Raw genomic sequence first — 16,541 nt, forward strand, 5'->3', positions numbered from 1 at the left:
CCGCACGCGGCCGGCGCGCCGAGCACAGCGCGGGGATTGCGGCGCCTTCTGGCGCGCCTCGCTCTGATTGGCGGAGCTCGGGCGCTGGGTTCCATGGGTCACGCTGACTGGCTGGGGGTCACTGCACGGCAACATTGCGCGCTGTGATTGGCGGGGGCGCGGCCTCTCGGCGTGAGGGGAATGGCGGGGACGGCTGAGGCGATGGCGGCGCCTCGGTGTTGCTGGCCCGGTTGGTAACGAGCCCTCACCGCCCCGCTGCTCTGCGAGAACCGTCTGTCCCGCCGCGCCCGTCTGGGTCAGTCCTGCACGGGGCACTGCGCGTTCCGCTCGGTCCGTGCCGTTTCTATTCCCAGCATCCTGGAGAGGGGATGCGCTAGCGCGGGGTGAATGCAGCTGGCCGGTGCGGGACGAGGCCATGGAGCCGCTGCCAGAGCTGTACTCCATCTTCCAGGGCGAGGTGCGCAGAGCGGGCGGCACGGGCTGGGTGTGCTCGGTGTGTGCTCTGGGTGTGCTGTGGGTGTGCTCTGGGTGTGCTCGGTGTGTTCTCGGTCTGTGCTCTGGGTGTGCTCGGTGGGATTGGAGGCTCTTGCTTTCCTCAGGGTTTGGGTGGCGAACAGCTCTGTGCGGGCACACACACCGTGTGTGGATTTGTTCATGTACAGGTGTGTGTGCAGCCATGCAGGGGGGGCAGCCGGGGAGGGGGATTCTGTCCATCTGCCACACTCAGAGCTCGGAATTCCAACAGCAGCAGCACCTGGAGCTGCTGGAGCGAGCCCAGAGGAAGCCAGGGAGCTGCTGCAGGGCTGAGCCAGGCTGGGAGAGCTGGGGTGACACCTGGAGAGGAGAAGCTCCAGGAGAGCTCAGAGCCCCTGGCAGGGCCTGAAGGGGCTCCAGGAGAGCTCAGAGGGACTGGGGACAAGGATGGAGGGACAGGACCCAGGGAATGGCTCCCACTGCCAGAGGGCAGGGCTGGGGGGGATCCTGGGCAGGAATTGTTCCCTGGGAGGGTGGGCAGGGCTGGGATGGAATTGCCAGAGCAGCTGTGGCTGCCCCTGGATCCCTGGCAGTGCCCAAGGCCAGGCTGGACACTGGGACAGTGGGAGTGTCCCTGGGGGTGGCACTGGATGGGATTTAAGGTCATTTCCAACCCAAACCATTCCCTGATGCTCTGATAATCTCCCTGTCAGGTGAGCTGGGCAGGTTTGTTGTGCAGGTTCCCCTCTGTGAGCACAGAGGTTTGGGAAGCTCAGCTCTCATGTGGATTTTCTCTCCAGGTTGCTGCAGTGACAGATTATGGGGCATTTATCAGAATCCCAGGCTGCAGGAAACAAGGTTTGTGTCTCTGAAGTTGTTTCATGTCCAAGGCCAGCAGCCACTTCAGAATTAAAGCCTTTTAGCAAAAGCTCAGAAAATAAGTTTTTCCCCAATTAGGAATAAATTTGGAGTTCTTGGCAAACATTTAGAAGATTGCATGATTACCAAAAAAGACTCAGAGGGGGTTTTGGTAAATTCTGTCTATTTTGGGGTGGGGTTTTTGGTAAATTGTGGTTATCTTTGGTGGGGTTTTGGTACCTTCAGAATATTGTAGTGGAGGTTTTGGTGACTTCAGGATAATTTAGAGAACCATTTGAAGATAATGGCAGAACCACAGAAATTCTGCAATTAGGGATTTTGCTCCTTTTTCTCCTTTTAATGGTCAGTGTAAATGAGAGGGTAGAAAAAGAAGACTAAAATGAAGGTGAAATTAAAAAAAAATAGAAAATCAGACTTCAAGCTGTGTCTGTGAGGGTGGGAAGCTGCAGCCCCCAAGGAACCCCTTGTCTGCTGCCCTCCAGGATCCTGCTCCAGGATTTTGGCAGGATTGTGGCTGCTGGGGAAGGCTCACATTTGCCTTGGGATGTGAGCTGGAGCAGCAAATGTTCCCAGATTTCTCCTCCCCTGCACAGCCCTGTTGTCCACATATCAATCACTCAAAATCTAATTTGGGGTGTTGTGACCTTTCTAAGAGTTAAAAAATTGGAGCACTCTCCAAAATACATATTTTTATTCATGAGCATATTTATTAATTGTATTTATTATTAACATTTACAGCTTTACTAATGCTGTGTACATTATAAACAATAATGGAAAATAGAAATTAAAAATTAGTTAAAGATGAAATAGATGTTTAGTTTTTAACTTATTTATTAACTTTTAGTAATTAATTAATTAATTAATAACACATTATTCCCACACCACAAAGGATTATCAGCTCCAAGCCACTTTGGAAATTGGTTCAGTGGAGAATTGCCTCTATAGAAGTAAAAAAATGATGAGCTAAAGAAATAATCACTGTTAATTTTTTAATTCTGTTTATTAATTGTGGAAATACACATTTTCCCACACCCCAAGGGATTGTCTGCATGCACTTTAGAGCTGCTGTGCTTTGCTGGAAGGTAAATCTGAGGATTGTTTGTGTCTCTTCTCTGCCCCCCATGTCCAGGCCTTGTCCACAGGACTCACATGTCCTCCTGCCATGTGGACAAACCCTCTGAGATTGTTGATGTTGGGGACAAAGTCTGGGTGAAGCTCATTGGGAAAGAGGTAACCTCAATTATAATAAATTATCCTGAGTGTTAATTAACACCATGGTTGTTTGCCCTGCTAATTCCATGTTTTCTAGATGAAGGATGACAAGCTGAAGCTCTCCCTCTCCATGAAGGTTGTTCACCAAGGCACAGGGAAAGATCTGGATCCCAACAACGTTTCCCTTGAGTGGGTAAATCTGGATCCCACTGCCAGAGGGCAGGGCTGGGGGGATCCTGGGCAGGAATTGTTCCCTGGGAGGGTGGGCAGGGCTGGGATGGAATTGCCAGAGCAGCTGTGGCTGCCCCTGGATCCCTGGCAGTGCCCAAGGCCAGGCCAGCTCTGCTCTTTGGTTTTAGAAAGTTTTACTTTGAGAATAACCTTTACAAGCCTTGTGGTCAGGTGTGTCTGTACCAAAATGAGGGATTAAAGAGGAGAATGGGTTGAAAATGGAGCTGCTCTTGTCCCCCAGTCAGGATGAGAGGAAGAAACGAACCTTCAGGGACTACACGAGCCAGAAGATCACCCTGGAGGCTGTGCTGAACACTGTGTGCAAGAAATGTGGCTGCAGAGGTGGGTCTGGGCTGCTTCCCTATGGCTGTGTCCCAGCCAAGTGACCCTTGGTGGGATTTTATCCATGTGTGTCTCATGGTTAGAATCCCAGGATGGTTGGGGTGGAAGGGACCTTAAATCCCACCTGGTTCCAGTCCCCAGGGACACCTCCCACCATCCCAGCCCCAGAGTCCAGCCTGGCCTTGGACACTTGAGGGATCCAGGGGCAGCCACAGCTGCTCTGGGCACCCTGCTGACATGGTTACTTGTGGTTTAAGGACTGAACTTGGGTTCCAGGTTTGTCTTTTGGAGGAGGCATTTTTTTTATCACTTGCTGCAAAACCAAAAGATTTAGTTCTAGTCCTTTTAAAAAAAAAAAAGTTTATTCCTTAATATCACACCCCTTTGGGCTACTGGTGTGGGGCCATTGGAGGCCACAAAGGTGATGGAGGACTGGAGAAATGAGCAGAGACTGAGGGAGCTGGGCCTGGTTGTTGTGGAGAAAACACAGAGGGAATCCCATCAATCCACAGAAACAGCCCAGGGGGTGTCAGAGGGTGTCAGACCCTGCTCAGGCAGGACAAGGAGTGATGGCCAGAAACTCAAACACAGTGAGCTGCACCTCACTGTGAGGAAGAACTTCTGTCCATGGGGAGTGCAGAGCTCTGGAGCAGGGAAGGAGTGGAGCCTGCCCCCCTGGAGCCATGCCAGCCCTGGATGTGTCAGTGTCCCCTGCTCCAGGTGACCTCCAGAGCCATGCCAGCCCTGTGTCACCTGCTCCAGCTGATCTCAGAGCCATCCCAACCCTGCCAGGCAGCAGTGGAAGCTCCAGCTCAGCTGCTGGGACACTGGAGCTGCTCAAACCAAGTTTGGGGTGGTGTCCTGCCTGCTTCAGCAGGGTGAGGATGGTTTTGTGGTGCCTTGCAGTGGATTTATTCAGGTTGCTGAGGCACTAAGTGGTTTTTTGTGCAGGAGTTTTTGCTGTGCCCTACTTGTGTTATTTAGAGGAAATGGTTAATGGGGCTTCAGCTATTCTGGAGGAGTTTAATGATGAGTGTGGGCTCTGTAGTGATAGAGAAATATCCTTAAAATACTATTTTAAAGAAGTATTACTATTTAAAGAACTATTATATATAACCCACTACTTTAAAGAACCCCAAAACCAGGATTATGCCTATTTCCAATCTGCTTTTCAATAATGGTGTCTCCTCCTGACAGCAGGTGCCATCTCTCCAAATTTCCACTGCAGCTCTTAGTAGGTCAACTTTGATGTCTCCAGAAAGGGTAGAACCAGAAGAGAATTTCTCTCTCTTTGTGGCTTTAGCTCATTTTCCAGGTGCCAATCACACCAATTTACCTTTTGCCCACTCTTCTGGGCTGATTAAGCCCCTGCAGAGACAGATTTTGGGGACAAGAATATTTTATTTTATGTCTATGGGTTGTGTTTGTTCCCTGTCCTGTTTAATCAGGGCATGTTCAACCAGCTGAAATTTCAGGATAAAAAATGTCCAGTGTAGATTGTCTTCTTGTGACTGTTAATCAAAAGAGCCTTGGCAGCACTTCAGGTGTGTGAAATGCATTTGCTAAAAAAAGAACAAAAAAAAAAAAGGGAAAGGGTTGGGTTGTTCCTTCAAACACCTTTTTTTTTTCCAGGTCACTTTGCCAAGGAGTGTTTCATGCAGCCTGGAGGAACCAAGTACAGCCTCATTCCAGAGGAGGAGGAAGAGGAGGGAGCAGCAGCAGGACCTGAAGGGGATAAAAAGATCAGCCAGGCTGAGGAGCCTTCAAAGAAAAGGAAAAAGGTTTGAGGTGGCCTGTGGCTGGCCTGGAAAAGGAGATGGGGGTGGGGATTTGCTCTGTAGTTACAACTGAGTTACTCCAGCCAGGTGTGGGCTGAGGAGGGGCCTCAGTTCTGGGCAGGTTCTGTAGCAAAGCAGCAATTTCCTCTGCAGATTTCTTACTAATTCTTAGGTTTTCTCCTTTATTGTCAAACTGCTTCAAGCAGGTTTTGTGCTACAGCACACAGCCCTCAGGAGATACTCCTGGAGTGAGAAGAAGATGATTATTGCTCTTGCTGGTGTTTGTGAGGCTCTGTGGGCATTGTGTCAGTGCCCTGAGTTCCTCTGTTCCTGCCAGTGACCTGCTTTGCTCCCTTCTGCCCTCACCTCTCTTTGATCTGGACTCAGTGCCCTGCTGGCTCCAGGGGTATCCTGACCCTGAGCTGTGGGAATTGGCTTTATCTGCACACTCTGGGGAAATCCCTGGCTGTGTTTGCACAGGGAGCATTCCCAGGCTCCACAGCAATTTCTGTCCCTGTGAAAATGGCACCAGATCAGAGACATTCTCCAGGCAGTGTTTGAGCTGTGGCTCAGAGCAGGATGGGATAAAATAAAACACAGGTGAGGCTTGAACCCAAACCAGGAGCTTTTGGTGGTCAGGTTTATTCAGGGATGAGTATTCACAGAATCCCAGAGGGGTTTGGGTTGGAAGGGACCTTAAATCTCATCCCTGCCATGGAGGGGACACCCCCACTGTCCCAGCCCCAATGTCCAGCCTGGCCTGGGACACTCCAGGGATGTGGATTGTCCAGCCACAATCCAGTTCAACACTTCAATAAATAAACTCTTCCACCAACCCCTTCACAGTCCCACTTTTAATTACTCTTCCCTTTCTCTACTTTTCCTCCTCTTTCCTGCTCTGTGGCCTCTCTGTATCCCTGGAGAGTGGCAACAGGCAGAAAAGGCTCAAATTATTTAAATGTTTTGGGAGAAAGTTACACAAAGAAGTGCACAAATAGCTTGTTATCCTGCCCTGCCCATCCACCAGGGTGGGGATTCCCAGTGCAGTCTTGCCCTGCTGACATTACAGGAAATGTGGGTCACTGTCCTGAATTTGTTCCTGATTTTTTGGGGGTTGCTGGATTAATAGCTTTCCTTGAAATCTCCCTTGTTCCTTTGATCTCCCTCCCTTCTCAAGGGTGACATCAAAAGTTTTCAGATGTTTTCCAGAGCTGGAATAATAAGACTTTGAGCTTTTTTGGAGGCAGGATGTGGGATCCTGGAGATGAATGGTTCCCTTGTGTTCTGGAGTGCCTGCTGTGATCTTGGCTGGGAGGCACCATGTGCTTCCCTGGGACTCTGGGGGCTTACAGCACATGGAAACAGCTCCATGGCTCAGGGACCATCTCCTTGCTGCTGTCCCCTCCATGTGTGTGACACCTGGGTGGGGCTGGGCTGTGTAAATGAGAGGAGGGAGCTGCCAGCTCCCAAGGGATCCCATCTCCAGTGAGTGTCAGAGCAGCAAAATTAATCTCTGTGCTTGTTCAGCATCAGCATTTTGTGCTTTCCTGGACCTGATGTGTCCTTGCAGCTTCTGGAGTTTGTTTTTTTTTTTCTTCTTCCTAAAGATTCCTCTCTGGAGACACTCCAGGATCCTCATCCCTTTTTTTCTCACCTTGCCTTCCCAGTGTTCCCAGCTCTGGTTTTCCCTCCTGCCTGAGCCCCACAGTGTTCACAGGCTGGAGCTGCTTCAGGTCTCTGGGAGTGGCACTGGTGTGACAGTGACACATCCTTGGGTGGCAGCACTGAGCCTGTCCTGCCTCCTGATCCCTAGAAAATGGGTGATGAGGGAGAAGGGGAGAGGCTGGAGCATCCTGAGGGAGCTGGGAGGGCTCAGCCTGGAGAAAGGGAGGCTCAGGGGGAGCACACCCAGCTGGGGGTGCTGCCAGGGAATGAGGAAACAGCCTCAGGTTGTGCTGAGACAGGTTTAGGGTGGATATTGGGGGAAAATCCTTCACAGAAAGGTTGAGAAAACTGTCCTGGCAGTGGTGGAGCCCCCACCCCTCATAAAGCACGTGCTGGTGGTGCTGAGCCCTGGCTGGGCTGGCTGATCCTGGAGGTTTTTCCAACCCACACCATTCCCCAGCCCCACGGTGCTGTGGCAGGGATGAGCCTGCAGCCTGCCTGGGACTGGCCCTGCTCCTCTGGGTCAGGGGGTGAAGGAGCTCCTGTGGGAACAGCTGGACTGTGTGGGAGGCAGGAGCTGGGAATGGCTGAGCCCTGCTGATCCTGCTGCCTTTGTCTTGCAGGAAAAAACCTGCAGTGCTGAGTGAGGGAAAACCCCTTGGAGTGAAATTCTCTAATCCGTCCCATCTGCTGCTCACACAGCCTCAAATTTGGGGCTTTAGATCCATTTCAAAGTTCCTTAAGAGCTTATTCCACATGGAACAGCTCATCCCTGAGCTGGTTTGGATGGCCTTTGGGATTGGGGCTTTTTTATGACTTTGCTGCTCTTTTCCCCTCCTTGTGGAAGATTTCCAGATTTTCCTGCAGATCTTCATGTGCAAACCACACCTAGTGTGCTGTGTGACCTGTGGCTCATCCAGCCTTGGTCCATCCTCAGTTTTACTGGTTTTACTGGTTCTTGCATGGTATTAAGAGGGCACAGCCCTCTTAGTTAAGACACATTGTCTTAATCCAAATTTTTCTAAATGTGGCTGTCTTTATTTACTGGCTCTAGGATGGGTTCTTCTCCTCAGCTTCATTCTGACTGCTCCTCCAACAAAGGAGCAAAAACAAAGGATGCAAAAAACACCTTTAGATTGATGTAATGAATCTTGTTTGGAATGAAATTGGGTGGTGAAATGAGGATAAAAACTAAGATTAAGAAGCCTAGAAGGATTCCTGGCACACCCCTGGGGGTGCAGACAGACTTTAGAAATCCATTTTTGCACAAGGACAAGACACAAAGTCTTGGAATTGGATCATAACTCCTCAAAAGGGTTTGGTGAGAAATATTTCAACTTTTTGGAGAGTTCTGGGCACTCCCCTCTTATCTCAAGCCCCAATAGCTCTAGGAGGAATGGGCTGTTGTAACATTCTGAGAGCACAGCCTGGAGCAGTTTCCTCACAGAGGGCTGGAGGGGCCCCTCTTGGAGGAGTTTTTGGAGCAGTAGGGAAGGAATTCCATGAGGAGCAGCACTCAGGCTCCAGCCCAGCCTGCTGCTGGCTGGCTGCTCCAGCAGGGCTTGGGGAGAGATTCTGGAGCACTTCTGTTGGTTTGTGGTGTGATAATTGCATAGGTGGAGCAGGATGTGCAAGGAACCGTGAAGTGCAGCTCTGTGTGCTGTGAGCTGCTTGGGCCAAATCCTCTCCAAACATTCCCCCAAAATGCAGTGCTTGGAGTGCTGGGTGTGCCCAGAGCTGGGCTGAGCCCTTCCAGCAGCTGGCAGCTCAGGGCTGTCCCTGCAGGCACAAACCTGGGCTTGGCTGGGCAGCCCCTGAGCTGGGAGAGCCCCTGCACAGAGTTCCTGCTGACCAGAGCAGAGCTGATCCCCCAGGAGTGCTGGGCTGGAGGAGAGCTGTGCTCTGGGGCAGGATGGGCTGGAGGAGAGCTGTGCTCTGGGGCAGGATGGGCTGGAGGAGAGCTGTGCTCTGGGGCAGGATGCTCTGGGGCAGGATGGGCTGGAGGAGAGCTGTGCTCTGGGGCAGGATGCACTGGAGGAGAGCTGTGCTCTGGGGCAGGATGGGCTGGAGGAGAGCTGTGCTCTGGGGCAGGATGGGCTGGAGGAGAGCTGTGCTCTGGGGCAGGATGGGCTGGAGGAGAGCTGTGCTCTGGGGCAGGATGGGCTGGAGGAGAGCTGTGCTCTGGGGCAGGATGCTCTGGAGGAGAGCTGTGCTCTGAAGCAGGATGGGCTGGAGGAGAGCTGTGCTCTGGGGCTGGATGGGCTGGAGGAGAGCTGTGCTCTGGGGCAGGATGGGCTGGAGGAGAGCTGTGCTCTGAAGCAGGATGGGCTGGTGGAGAGCTGTGCTCTGGGGCAGGATGGGCTGGAGGAGAGCTGTGCTCTGGAGGAGAGCTGTGCTCTGGGGCAGGATGCAGTGGAGGAGAGCTGTGCTCTGGGGCAGGATGCAGTGGAGGAGAGCTGTGCTCTGGGGCAGGATGGGCTGGAGGAGAGCTGTGCTCTGGGGCAGGGTGCTCTGGAGGAGAGCTGTGCTCTGGGGCAGGATGCTCTGGAGGAGAGCTGTGCTCTGGGGCAGGATGCAGTGGAGGAGAGCTGTGCTCTGGGGCAGGATGGGCTGGAGGAGAGCTGTGCTCTGGGGCAGGATGCAGTGGGGCAGGATGGGCTGGAGGAGAGCTGTGCTCTGGAGCAGGATGGGCTGGAGGAGAGCTGTGCTCTGGGGCAGGATGGGCTGGAGGAGAGCTGTGCTCTGGGGCAGGATGGGCTGGAGGAGAGCTGTGCTCTGGGGCAGGATGGGCTGGAGGAGAGCTGGATTTTGCAGCAGCTCTGCCTCCTACTGAAAATCATAAAATCCTGGAATGAGTTGGGTTGGAAGGACCTTAAATCCCATCCAGTGCCAGCCCTGCCATGGGCAGGGACACTTCCACTGTCCCAGGCTGCTCTGGCTGCTCCAAAACCCTTCCAGGGCTGGAGCAGCCACATTTTTCCCTCAGCTCTCTGTGTTTCCTGCTGCACCTCCAGCCCAGGCTGTGCTGATTTGCTGTGCTCCCTGCACTTGTGCACTAAACAATCAGAGGATCATGGAATTTCCAGGGTTGGAGAAGACACAAGGATCACTTAGTTCAGCTCCTGGCCCTGCACAGGACACCCCAAGAACCCCACTGTGTGCCAGAAAAGGAGTTTATCCCTCTTGGAGTGCTCTTGGCTGTTAGAAGCCCCCAAAAAGGAGAGAGTGAGGGTTTGTTGATTTTTTCCAGCCAGCACAATGCCCACTTGTGCTTTTATGTCCCCTGTTCCATCCCCAGGAGTGTGTGTGACATCCTGTCCTGCCTTCAGCCCTCACATCCTGACAAAGTTTCCCAAGCTCTGGAATGAGACTGTTGGTTGTGAAGGTCTTGTCAAACTTTCTCACCATGTGCATGAGCTGGAAAAGCTTGAGAAAATTCTCCTTGCTACATCTCCTTCTCTGGAGGTTTAACTCCTTCCCATCCTCTCAGGACTGGGATGATTTACTTCTGCCTTCAGCAGGATGGGGTGCAGTGGGAAGTGGGGAGCAGGAAGGAGTGCAGTGGAAATTGAAGAGCAGGAGAGGGTGCAGTGGGAAGCTGAGCAGGATGGGGTGCAGTGGGAAGCTGGGGAGCAGGGAGGGGAACAGAGGAAGTTGGGAAATGGGAGGGGGTGGTGAAATCTTAGGAGGTTGTGCAAAGAACCACATCTTGCAGGAGGGCCCTGAGCTCACCCTGCTGCAGGAGCTGCCCAGAAAGGCACCAGGGAGAGCAGTCCCACATTGCCAGGCTTGTCTGTGTTTTCCCAGGAGAAGAAGAAGAGGAAGAAGCACAAGGCCAAGCAGTCCTCAGAGTCAGACTCAGACAGCTCTGCCTCAGACAGTGATGGAGCTCAGCCCTCCTGCAAGAGGCACAGGCACTCAGGGAAGCCCAGCAGGGCTCCCAAGAAGAAGAAGCACAAGAAGAAGCACAAGAAGTAGCCCTGGGATGAGCAGGGCAGGCTGGGCTGCTGCCAGGGCTGCTCCTGGTGCAGCCAGCAGGGATCAGCACCTGCTGCTGCAGGGACAGGTTCTCCAGTAACAGGGGTGTGTGTTCAGGTGTTGACCTTGCTGAGAGCTGTCCTTGTCACCCTGGGCACAGGCTGCCCCTTTGTGCCACAGCTGCTGCCAGCTCAGGCCCATGACAGGCTGCAGGGAGCCCTGCTGCCCCACACCTCGTGTCCTGCTGCAGCTGCTGCCAGCTCTGGGGACAGCTGGGGGACAGCTGTGCTGGGGTGGGGTGGCACAGGCCTGTGGGGACAGGGTTTGGTGTGGTGGGACCACCTGGCACAGCTCTGGGCTGCAAACCTGCCCCAGCTCAGTCTCTGCAAACACTGGGAGTGGAAGAGCAAGGAGCAAATGGGGGAGTGGAGATACTGGGAGTAAACATGAACCACGGAGTGTTTGCTGCCTTGGAAAGGGATGGAAAATAAATCTGCCCTCTCCAGCTGTACTTTGTACTGGTTCCTTTCCTCTGTACCCTCCACACTTCATCTTGGGTGGGGGAAGAACAGCATTGACTGTGTGGAGGAGATGGGAAAGGGTTTTTTTGGGAAGTTCTGGCTGCTTCCTGAGGTTCCCTGGGGTGGGAAGGGCTGTGTGGTGAGGTAAGGCATAGGAGAAGCTTCTGGAAGGAGCATAAATCTTGTAACTGGAGCTGAAGGTCAGGGGAAGGATGGCAGGGGGAGTGTGCCAGGAGCAGCTCAGCCCTGCTGGGGCAGGTGTGGCTGGGGGAAGGTCTGGGGATGTTCGTGGTGCCACAGCCTTCCTGGAGATGTGGCCAGCAGGGAGTGTCCCGAGGGGCACAGGCACAGCCCTTAGTGATGATTCCAGCTCTAGTGATGATTCCAGCTCTCCTGTGAAGTCACTCTCGGGTGACACAAAGATAAAGAACAGGAGCCCATTACAGCATTCCACAGAGAGCAAAGCTTTATTACAGGAGGATTCTTCACTCTGTGAAGGGTGCCAGGGGCAACACCTCCCTCTAACTGGCAAAAAACTGATTTATATGGGAAAGCAGGGGTGGGGTAGAGGAAGAGGGCAGATAGTGTGAGAGCCCAGACCCAAAACAAGGGAAGGAGACCTACAGGCTGTTGACGTGGAGAAGCAGCAGGGTGTGGGGTAGCTCTCTCCTCCCCACAGCTGCGAGGGGACTCGTTTAGGAGCTCTCCTCCAGGGGGCACGGGGCTGATTGCCCTGCCCAGGAAGGAGCCTGTGGCTCTGGCTCTGCAGGAGATGGGGGTGGCAGCTGTTGGCATCGCCAGCAGGAGGAGCTGGGAGTGCTGATCCATCCTCCCTTTATCCATTCCCTTCCCAGCTCCCCGCGGCTGCATCCCCCTTTGGGGCCTTTCCCTTCCCCAGTCCCGACCCCAAGAGCTCGGGACCTTTATCCCAGGTGAGCCTGTGCCCCTGGCTGGGGCCGCGGGGCTCCCTCCTGCTGGGAGGGGCATTCCCGGAGCTGCTGCGGGGCTGAACATTCCCGGGAGAGCTCATTCATTCCCGGCAGAACTCATTCCTTGGAGAACTCATTCCTTCGCGGGAGAGCGCATTTGTCACCAGAGCTGATCCCCACAGCTTGGAGAGGCTGAGATGGGCTGCGGGCATCACCCAAAACCCAAAAACCTCCTTTTCCCCAGTAAACCGAGCACAGAGCTGTAACAACACCTTTTTTATTTTTTCCATGTGACTTTTCCCACTATCAATTACAAAAGAACCCAAGGACGAAGCACGAAAGCACCACCCGAGCCCCTGGAGCCGCGGCAGCGCCGGGCGGGGCGCGGCGGCCCCGGGGCGGCTCCGAGCGCTCGGGCAGCCGGGCCCGGCACGGGGCAGCGCTGGCACCGTGTGGCACCGGGGGACAGCCAGGGCACCCGCCACTGCGTCTATGTCGCCTTCTCGTAGGTGCGGGTGGACACGACGTTGCCCATGGTGAGAGTCTGGGGGCACAGGGGTGGGGAGGTTAGTGCTGAGCTCTGCCACTTCAAACCATTTCCGAGGTGGGAACCTCAGAATAAAACCATTTCTGAGTTGGGGACCTCAGAATAAAGCCATTTCTGAGATAGGAAACTCAGAATAAAGCCATTTCCGAGGTGGGGATTTCAGAATAAAGCCATTTCCGAGATCGGAACCTCAGAATAAAGCCATTTCCGAGGTGGGGATTTCAGAATAAAGCCATTTCCTTACCAGAACTAATTTCCCATCCTTCAGTTCCCGGACCAGCGATGTTTCCTTCCCATCCCACTTCTGCACGTGGACGAGTTTGCCTCCATCCAGTGTGACCAGGGACTGCAGGGAGGGGTTGAGACCCACAGTTACCTTCCTGCCCGGGCTCTGGGGGGTTTCTCGCTCCGAGGGGACCCTCGGGACCAGCCCGGATGCCCACCTGGCACAGCCCCGCCTGGCTTGCTCAGCCCAGCCTGGATCCTGTGCTGGGTCACAGCCCGGGCTGTCCCCGTGTGACCCCGCAGTGCCACCGGCACGGTCACCCTGCCCTCCGTGCCCCGGGAGCGCCGCTCGGGGCACCGGGACCTGCCCTAAGCGCGGGGACCGGAGAGGCGGGGAGGGACCGGGGCTTGGAACCGGAGCTTCCCCGCCCCGCAGGGCCCGGCGAGGGTTTTGGAGCGGCTGGTGCCGCAAACACGCCTGTGCTCGCCGCTGCTGTTTGCACAGCGCCGCTGCTGACTCAGCCCCGAGAGCCCGGCCCGTGCCAAGGTTACCGTGACAGCGCCGGCCACAGGACGGGTTGTGCCAGGAAAGGCGCTGGCACCAGCGCTGGCACCTCCCGCCTGTGCCCCCACCCAGCCCCTCCAGAACCTGGGGCTGCCCCTCGGGTGCCCCCATGGCTTGGGTCTGTCCAGAGCTCAGGTGTGCCCCAGCCCCAGGTCCCCACAGGGCTCTGGGTGCTCCTCAGATCCCAGTTCTCTGTAGCTGAGTCCCCCATTGCTCAGCTGCTCAACTCCAAAAGTTTGGGTACTGGCAGGGTTTGGGTGCCCCACTGCCCTGGAGCCCACAGCCAGAGGGCAGCGATAGATGGAATATTGGGGAGAAATTCCTCCCTGGGAGGGTGGGCAGGCCCTGGCACGGGGTGCCCAGAGCAGCTGTGGCGGCCCCTGGATCCCGGGAATGTCCAAGGTCAGGCTGGACATTGGGGCTTGGAGCAGCTGGGACAGGGGGAGGTGTCCCTGCCAGGGCACGGGGTGGGATTTAGATGATCCTTAAGGTCCCTTCCCACCCAAACCATCCCACGCTATCCTGGGTACCCCACAGCTCCCCATGCTGACCCCCCCCGCCCCATCCTGTCCAGCCCGTGCCTCGGGCAGCCGTCCTGGCCCCGCTGACCCATCATGTGCCCTCTGGCCCCCGGCCTAGGGCCACCCCAAGGGCAGGTCCCGGGCTGTGGCAGCAGCTCCGGGCCGGTCACACGTTCCTTGAACAGCTTCCAGCAGCTGGGGCGGGCGGGAGTCACACTCAGCCCCTTCCCCCCGCCGCACTCCCAGCCCAGCCCTTCGTGCTTCCTGCTCTGGGGCCAGCAAAGGGGTTTGTGCCCGAAGAGCCGCCAGGTCCCTCCTGAGGAGCCCCCCGGGCTGGGTGTGGGCACAGCGGCTCCTGCACAGGGCGTTCAGCGGGGCGCGGGAGCGGCAGAAATCTAGGAAAGGTCAGATGTGCCGCTCCCTCAAGGGAAAATGTTCCTGCAGGCTGGGAGAGGCCGCGAAAGCCGCTGCTCCCTCTCAGGTGATTTTTATTTCGCTGTTACAGGGAGGAGCAGCCCGGTCTGGGAAGTTTTGAGCTCCCCAGGGAGCCGCAGCTCTGGGACGAGCCTTGGAGAGGCACCGGCCAGCCGGGATTGTCCCGGAGCTCCATCCCTGCGGCGCTGAGCTGGGGAGGGCGGCGGGAAGGGGGGGGGTGCAGGGACACCTCCCACCCCCCCAGCACGGGCTCCTCTTGAGCAAGCCGGCACTCGCCAGCCCGGCCCTTGCACAACCTTCCCGGCAGCTCCGTCCTGCTCCCGGGGGGGCTGCTCGGACGGCACCGCGCACGGAGGTGTTCCCCTGGCCCCGGCAGCCGGGATGGAGCCCTGGGGCCGATGGAGCGATCCCCCGGAACCCACGGAGCCTTTCGGGGTGCCGCGGCGTGGGGCGGGGTTTGGGGCTCACCTTGACATGCCTGTCGTCCGCCGTGGTCTCGTCGAACTCCTCGCCCAGCTTGAAGGTGATCTCGGTGTTCTTGAAGGTGCTCTGGGTCTTCACGGTGATCTTGTCGCCGTCCAGCTCGATGATGGTGGTGGGCTTGGTGAAGCCGGCCACCTGCCGCGTGGCGAAGCCCACGCCTGGGGGCCGAGGGGTGAGGGGTGTGGGGGGGCACGATGCAGCCCCCACCCCCGGCATCACCCCCGAGCTCTTCCTCCCCGTGGTGGTGGAGAGGGAACCCCAAAACTGCCGCCCGCTCACGGTCCTGGGGCTCTGCGCCCCCGGGGCAGGAGCAGAAATGGGGACGGGGGGGACGGGGAATGGTGTCCTTGCTGAGGGATGGGTCCGGGACCACCACCCACCGGCCCCTGAGCGGGGTGAGGGGGGGACTGGTGCCTGTCCCCCCTCCGGCACTGCTCTGGGCTGGGGGACTCCCCCTGACCATGCCGGGCTGGCCGATGGGGGCTCGGGGAAGGCTGGGGGGGGTTCCTGAGCGGCCCCCAGCACCCAGGACGGGCATCCCATCCCTCCACCCTCTGCCAAACGCTGCCCCCGAGGGGGGCACGGGAAGGACGAGACCCCTCACCCAGCCCAACCCCACGTGCACAAAACCCCAGAGCGCCCCTGAACCACCCACGGGGACAGCAGCGACCCCCCCTCACCGCCTGCAGCCCCCCCAGCCAGACCCCCGTGGGGGGGTGGGGGGTTCACCACGCAAATTGGGGGAGGGGGCGCAGGAAAAAAAAGAAAAAAAAGAAAAAGATGTGATGTGACTCCAAGCCGCGCCCACTCACCCAAAGCCTTCATGTACTCATCGAAATTGGCGGTGTCCACCAACTTCCAGGTGCCCACGAAGGCGTCGACCATGGTGAGGGGGCGCGGGGGGGCTGCGGACACGCGGGGCTCCGGCCGTGTGCGAGCGTGGCACCGCCTGCAGCTGCTCCGGCCCCGCCGCCGCCTTAAATAATGTCCTCATCACATGATTGGAAAGAGCACAACGCGCTCCAGAAATACTCCCCGGCAGCGCTGCCAGCGGCCACCCCGGGCCGGCCACCGCCCCCCGCCCCCGGGGCGACCGCCGGGCTGGGCTGGGGACACGAGAGGGGCGCTGGTGCCGTGGGCTGTGCCCAGCCCGGGTGGTGCCGTGGGGAGGGGCAGGGGCTGCCCCGGGCACGGCGGGGCACGGGGACAGCGACAGCGGTGATGCCCTTCAGGGACACGAGTGGCGGGAGCTGAGCTGGGGAAACTGAGGCACGGGGCGCAGGGAGCACCGGGGGGTGTGGGAATACATGTGGGGTCTCCGGGAGAGTGTGGGGACATGTGTGACACCCCCGCAGTGCCAGGTGTCTGTGGGGACGCGTGAGCCGGTCCCTGTTTGGTGTGCCTGTGTGTGGGCACGTGTGACCCTGTCCCCTCCCTGCGGGCGTGGGGACACACGCGTGATGCTTTGGGTGCTGGGGACACGGACAGGCACGGCACTGTGGGACCCGCAGCGGGTCCCCCCATCTCCCCCTGGGAGACCAGCGCATCCCGGCCCCTTCCCCGCGTGGGTGGGGTCACCCTGCCGTGGGAATCGGTGTCCCCCGGAGCCCAGGGGACGCTGCCCACTCCTGCCCCATCCCCGGCCGTGGAGGGACCCAGCTGCGGGCTCGGGTGTCCCTGAGCCCCGGGGCTGCAGCGTGTCCCCTTGTCCTGGGGACTTCGGGGTCAAAGGCACCAGGGCTGTGACCGGTGACAC

At 57.1% G+C, this 16,541-nt stretch overlaps 2 protein-coding genes across 2 annotated transcripts; one reads left to right on the forward strand and one right to left on the reverse strand.

Moving 5' to 3' along the window:
* The first annotated feature begins 143 nt into the window (after window positions 1-143).
* ZCCHC17 (zinc finger CCHC-type containing 17) lies at window positions 144-11,070 on the forward strand. Its single transcript, XM_056509059.1, has 7 exons — window positions 144-457; window positions 1,275-1,332; window positions 2,483-2,583; window positions 2,663-2,754; window positions 3,038-3,138; window positions 4,771-4,919; window positions 10,389-11,070. The coding sequence occupies exons 1-7, from the start codon at window positions 416-418 to the stop codon at window positions 10,557-10,559; spliced, it is 714 nt and encodes a 237-aa protein (XP_056365034.1). The 5' UTR covers window positions 144-415; the 3' UTR covers window positions 10,560-11,070.
* Window positions 11,071-12,270: 1,200 nt separating this feature from the next.
* FABP3 (fatty acid binding protein 3) lies at window positions 12,271-15,786 on the reverse strand. The gene is made up of 4 exons (XM_056509061.1): window positions 15,598-15,786; window positions 14,771-14,943; window positions 12,801-12,902; window positions 12,271-12,553 (listed from the first exon to the last, which is right to left on the reverse strand). Exons 1-4 carry the CDS (start codon window positions 15,668-15,670, stop codon window positions 12,500-12,502), a joined length of 402 nt encoding a protein of 133 aa, XP_056365036.1. The 5' UTR covers window positions 15,671-15,786; the 3' UTR covers window positions 12,271-12,499.
* Window positions 15,787-16,541: the final 755 nt, after the last annotated feature.

The sequence above is a fragment of the Oenanthe melanoleuca genome, chromosome 23 (genome assembly GCF_029582105.1).
Source record: "Oenanthe melanoleuca isolate GR-GAL-2019-014 chromosome 23, OMel1.0, whole genome shotgun sequence".
In the NCBI taxonomy this organism is placed as follows: domain Eukaryota; kingdom Metazoa; phylum Chordata; class Aves; order Passeriformes; family Muscicapidae; genus Oenanthe; species Oenanthe melanoleuca.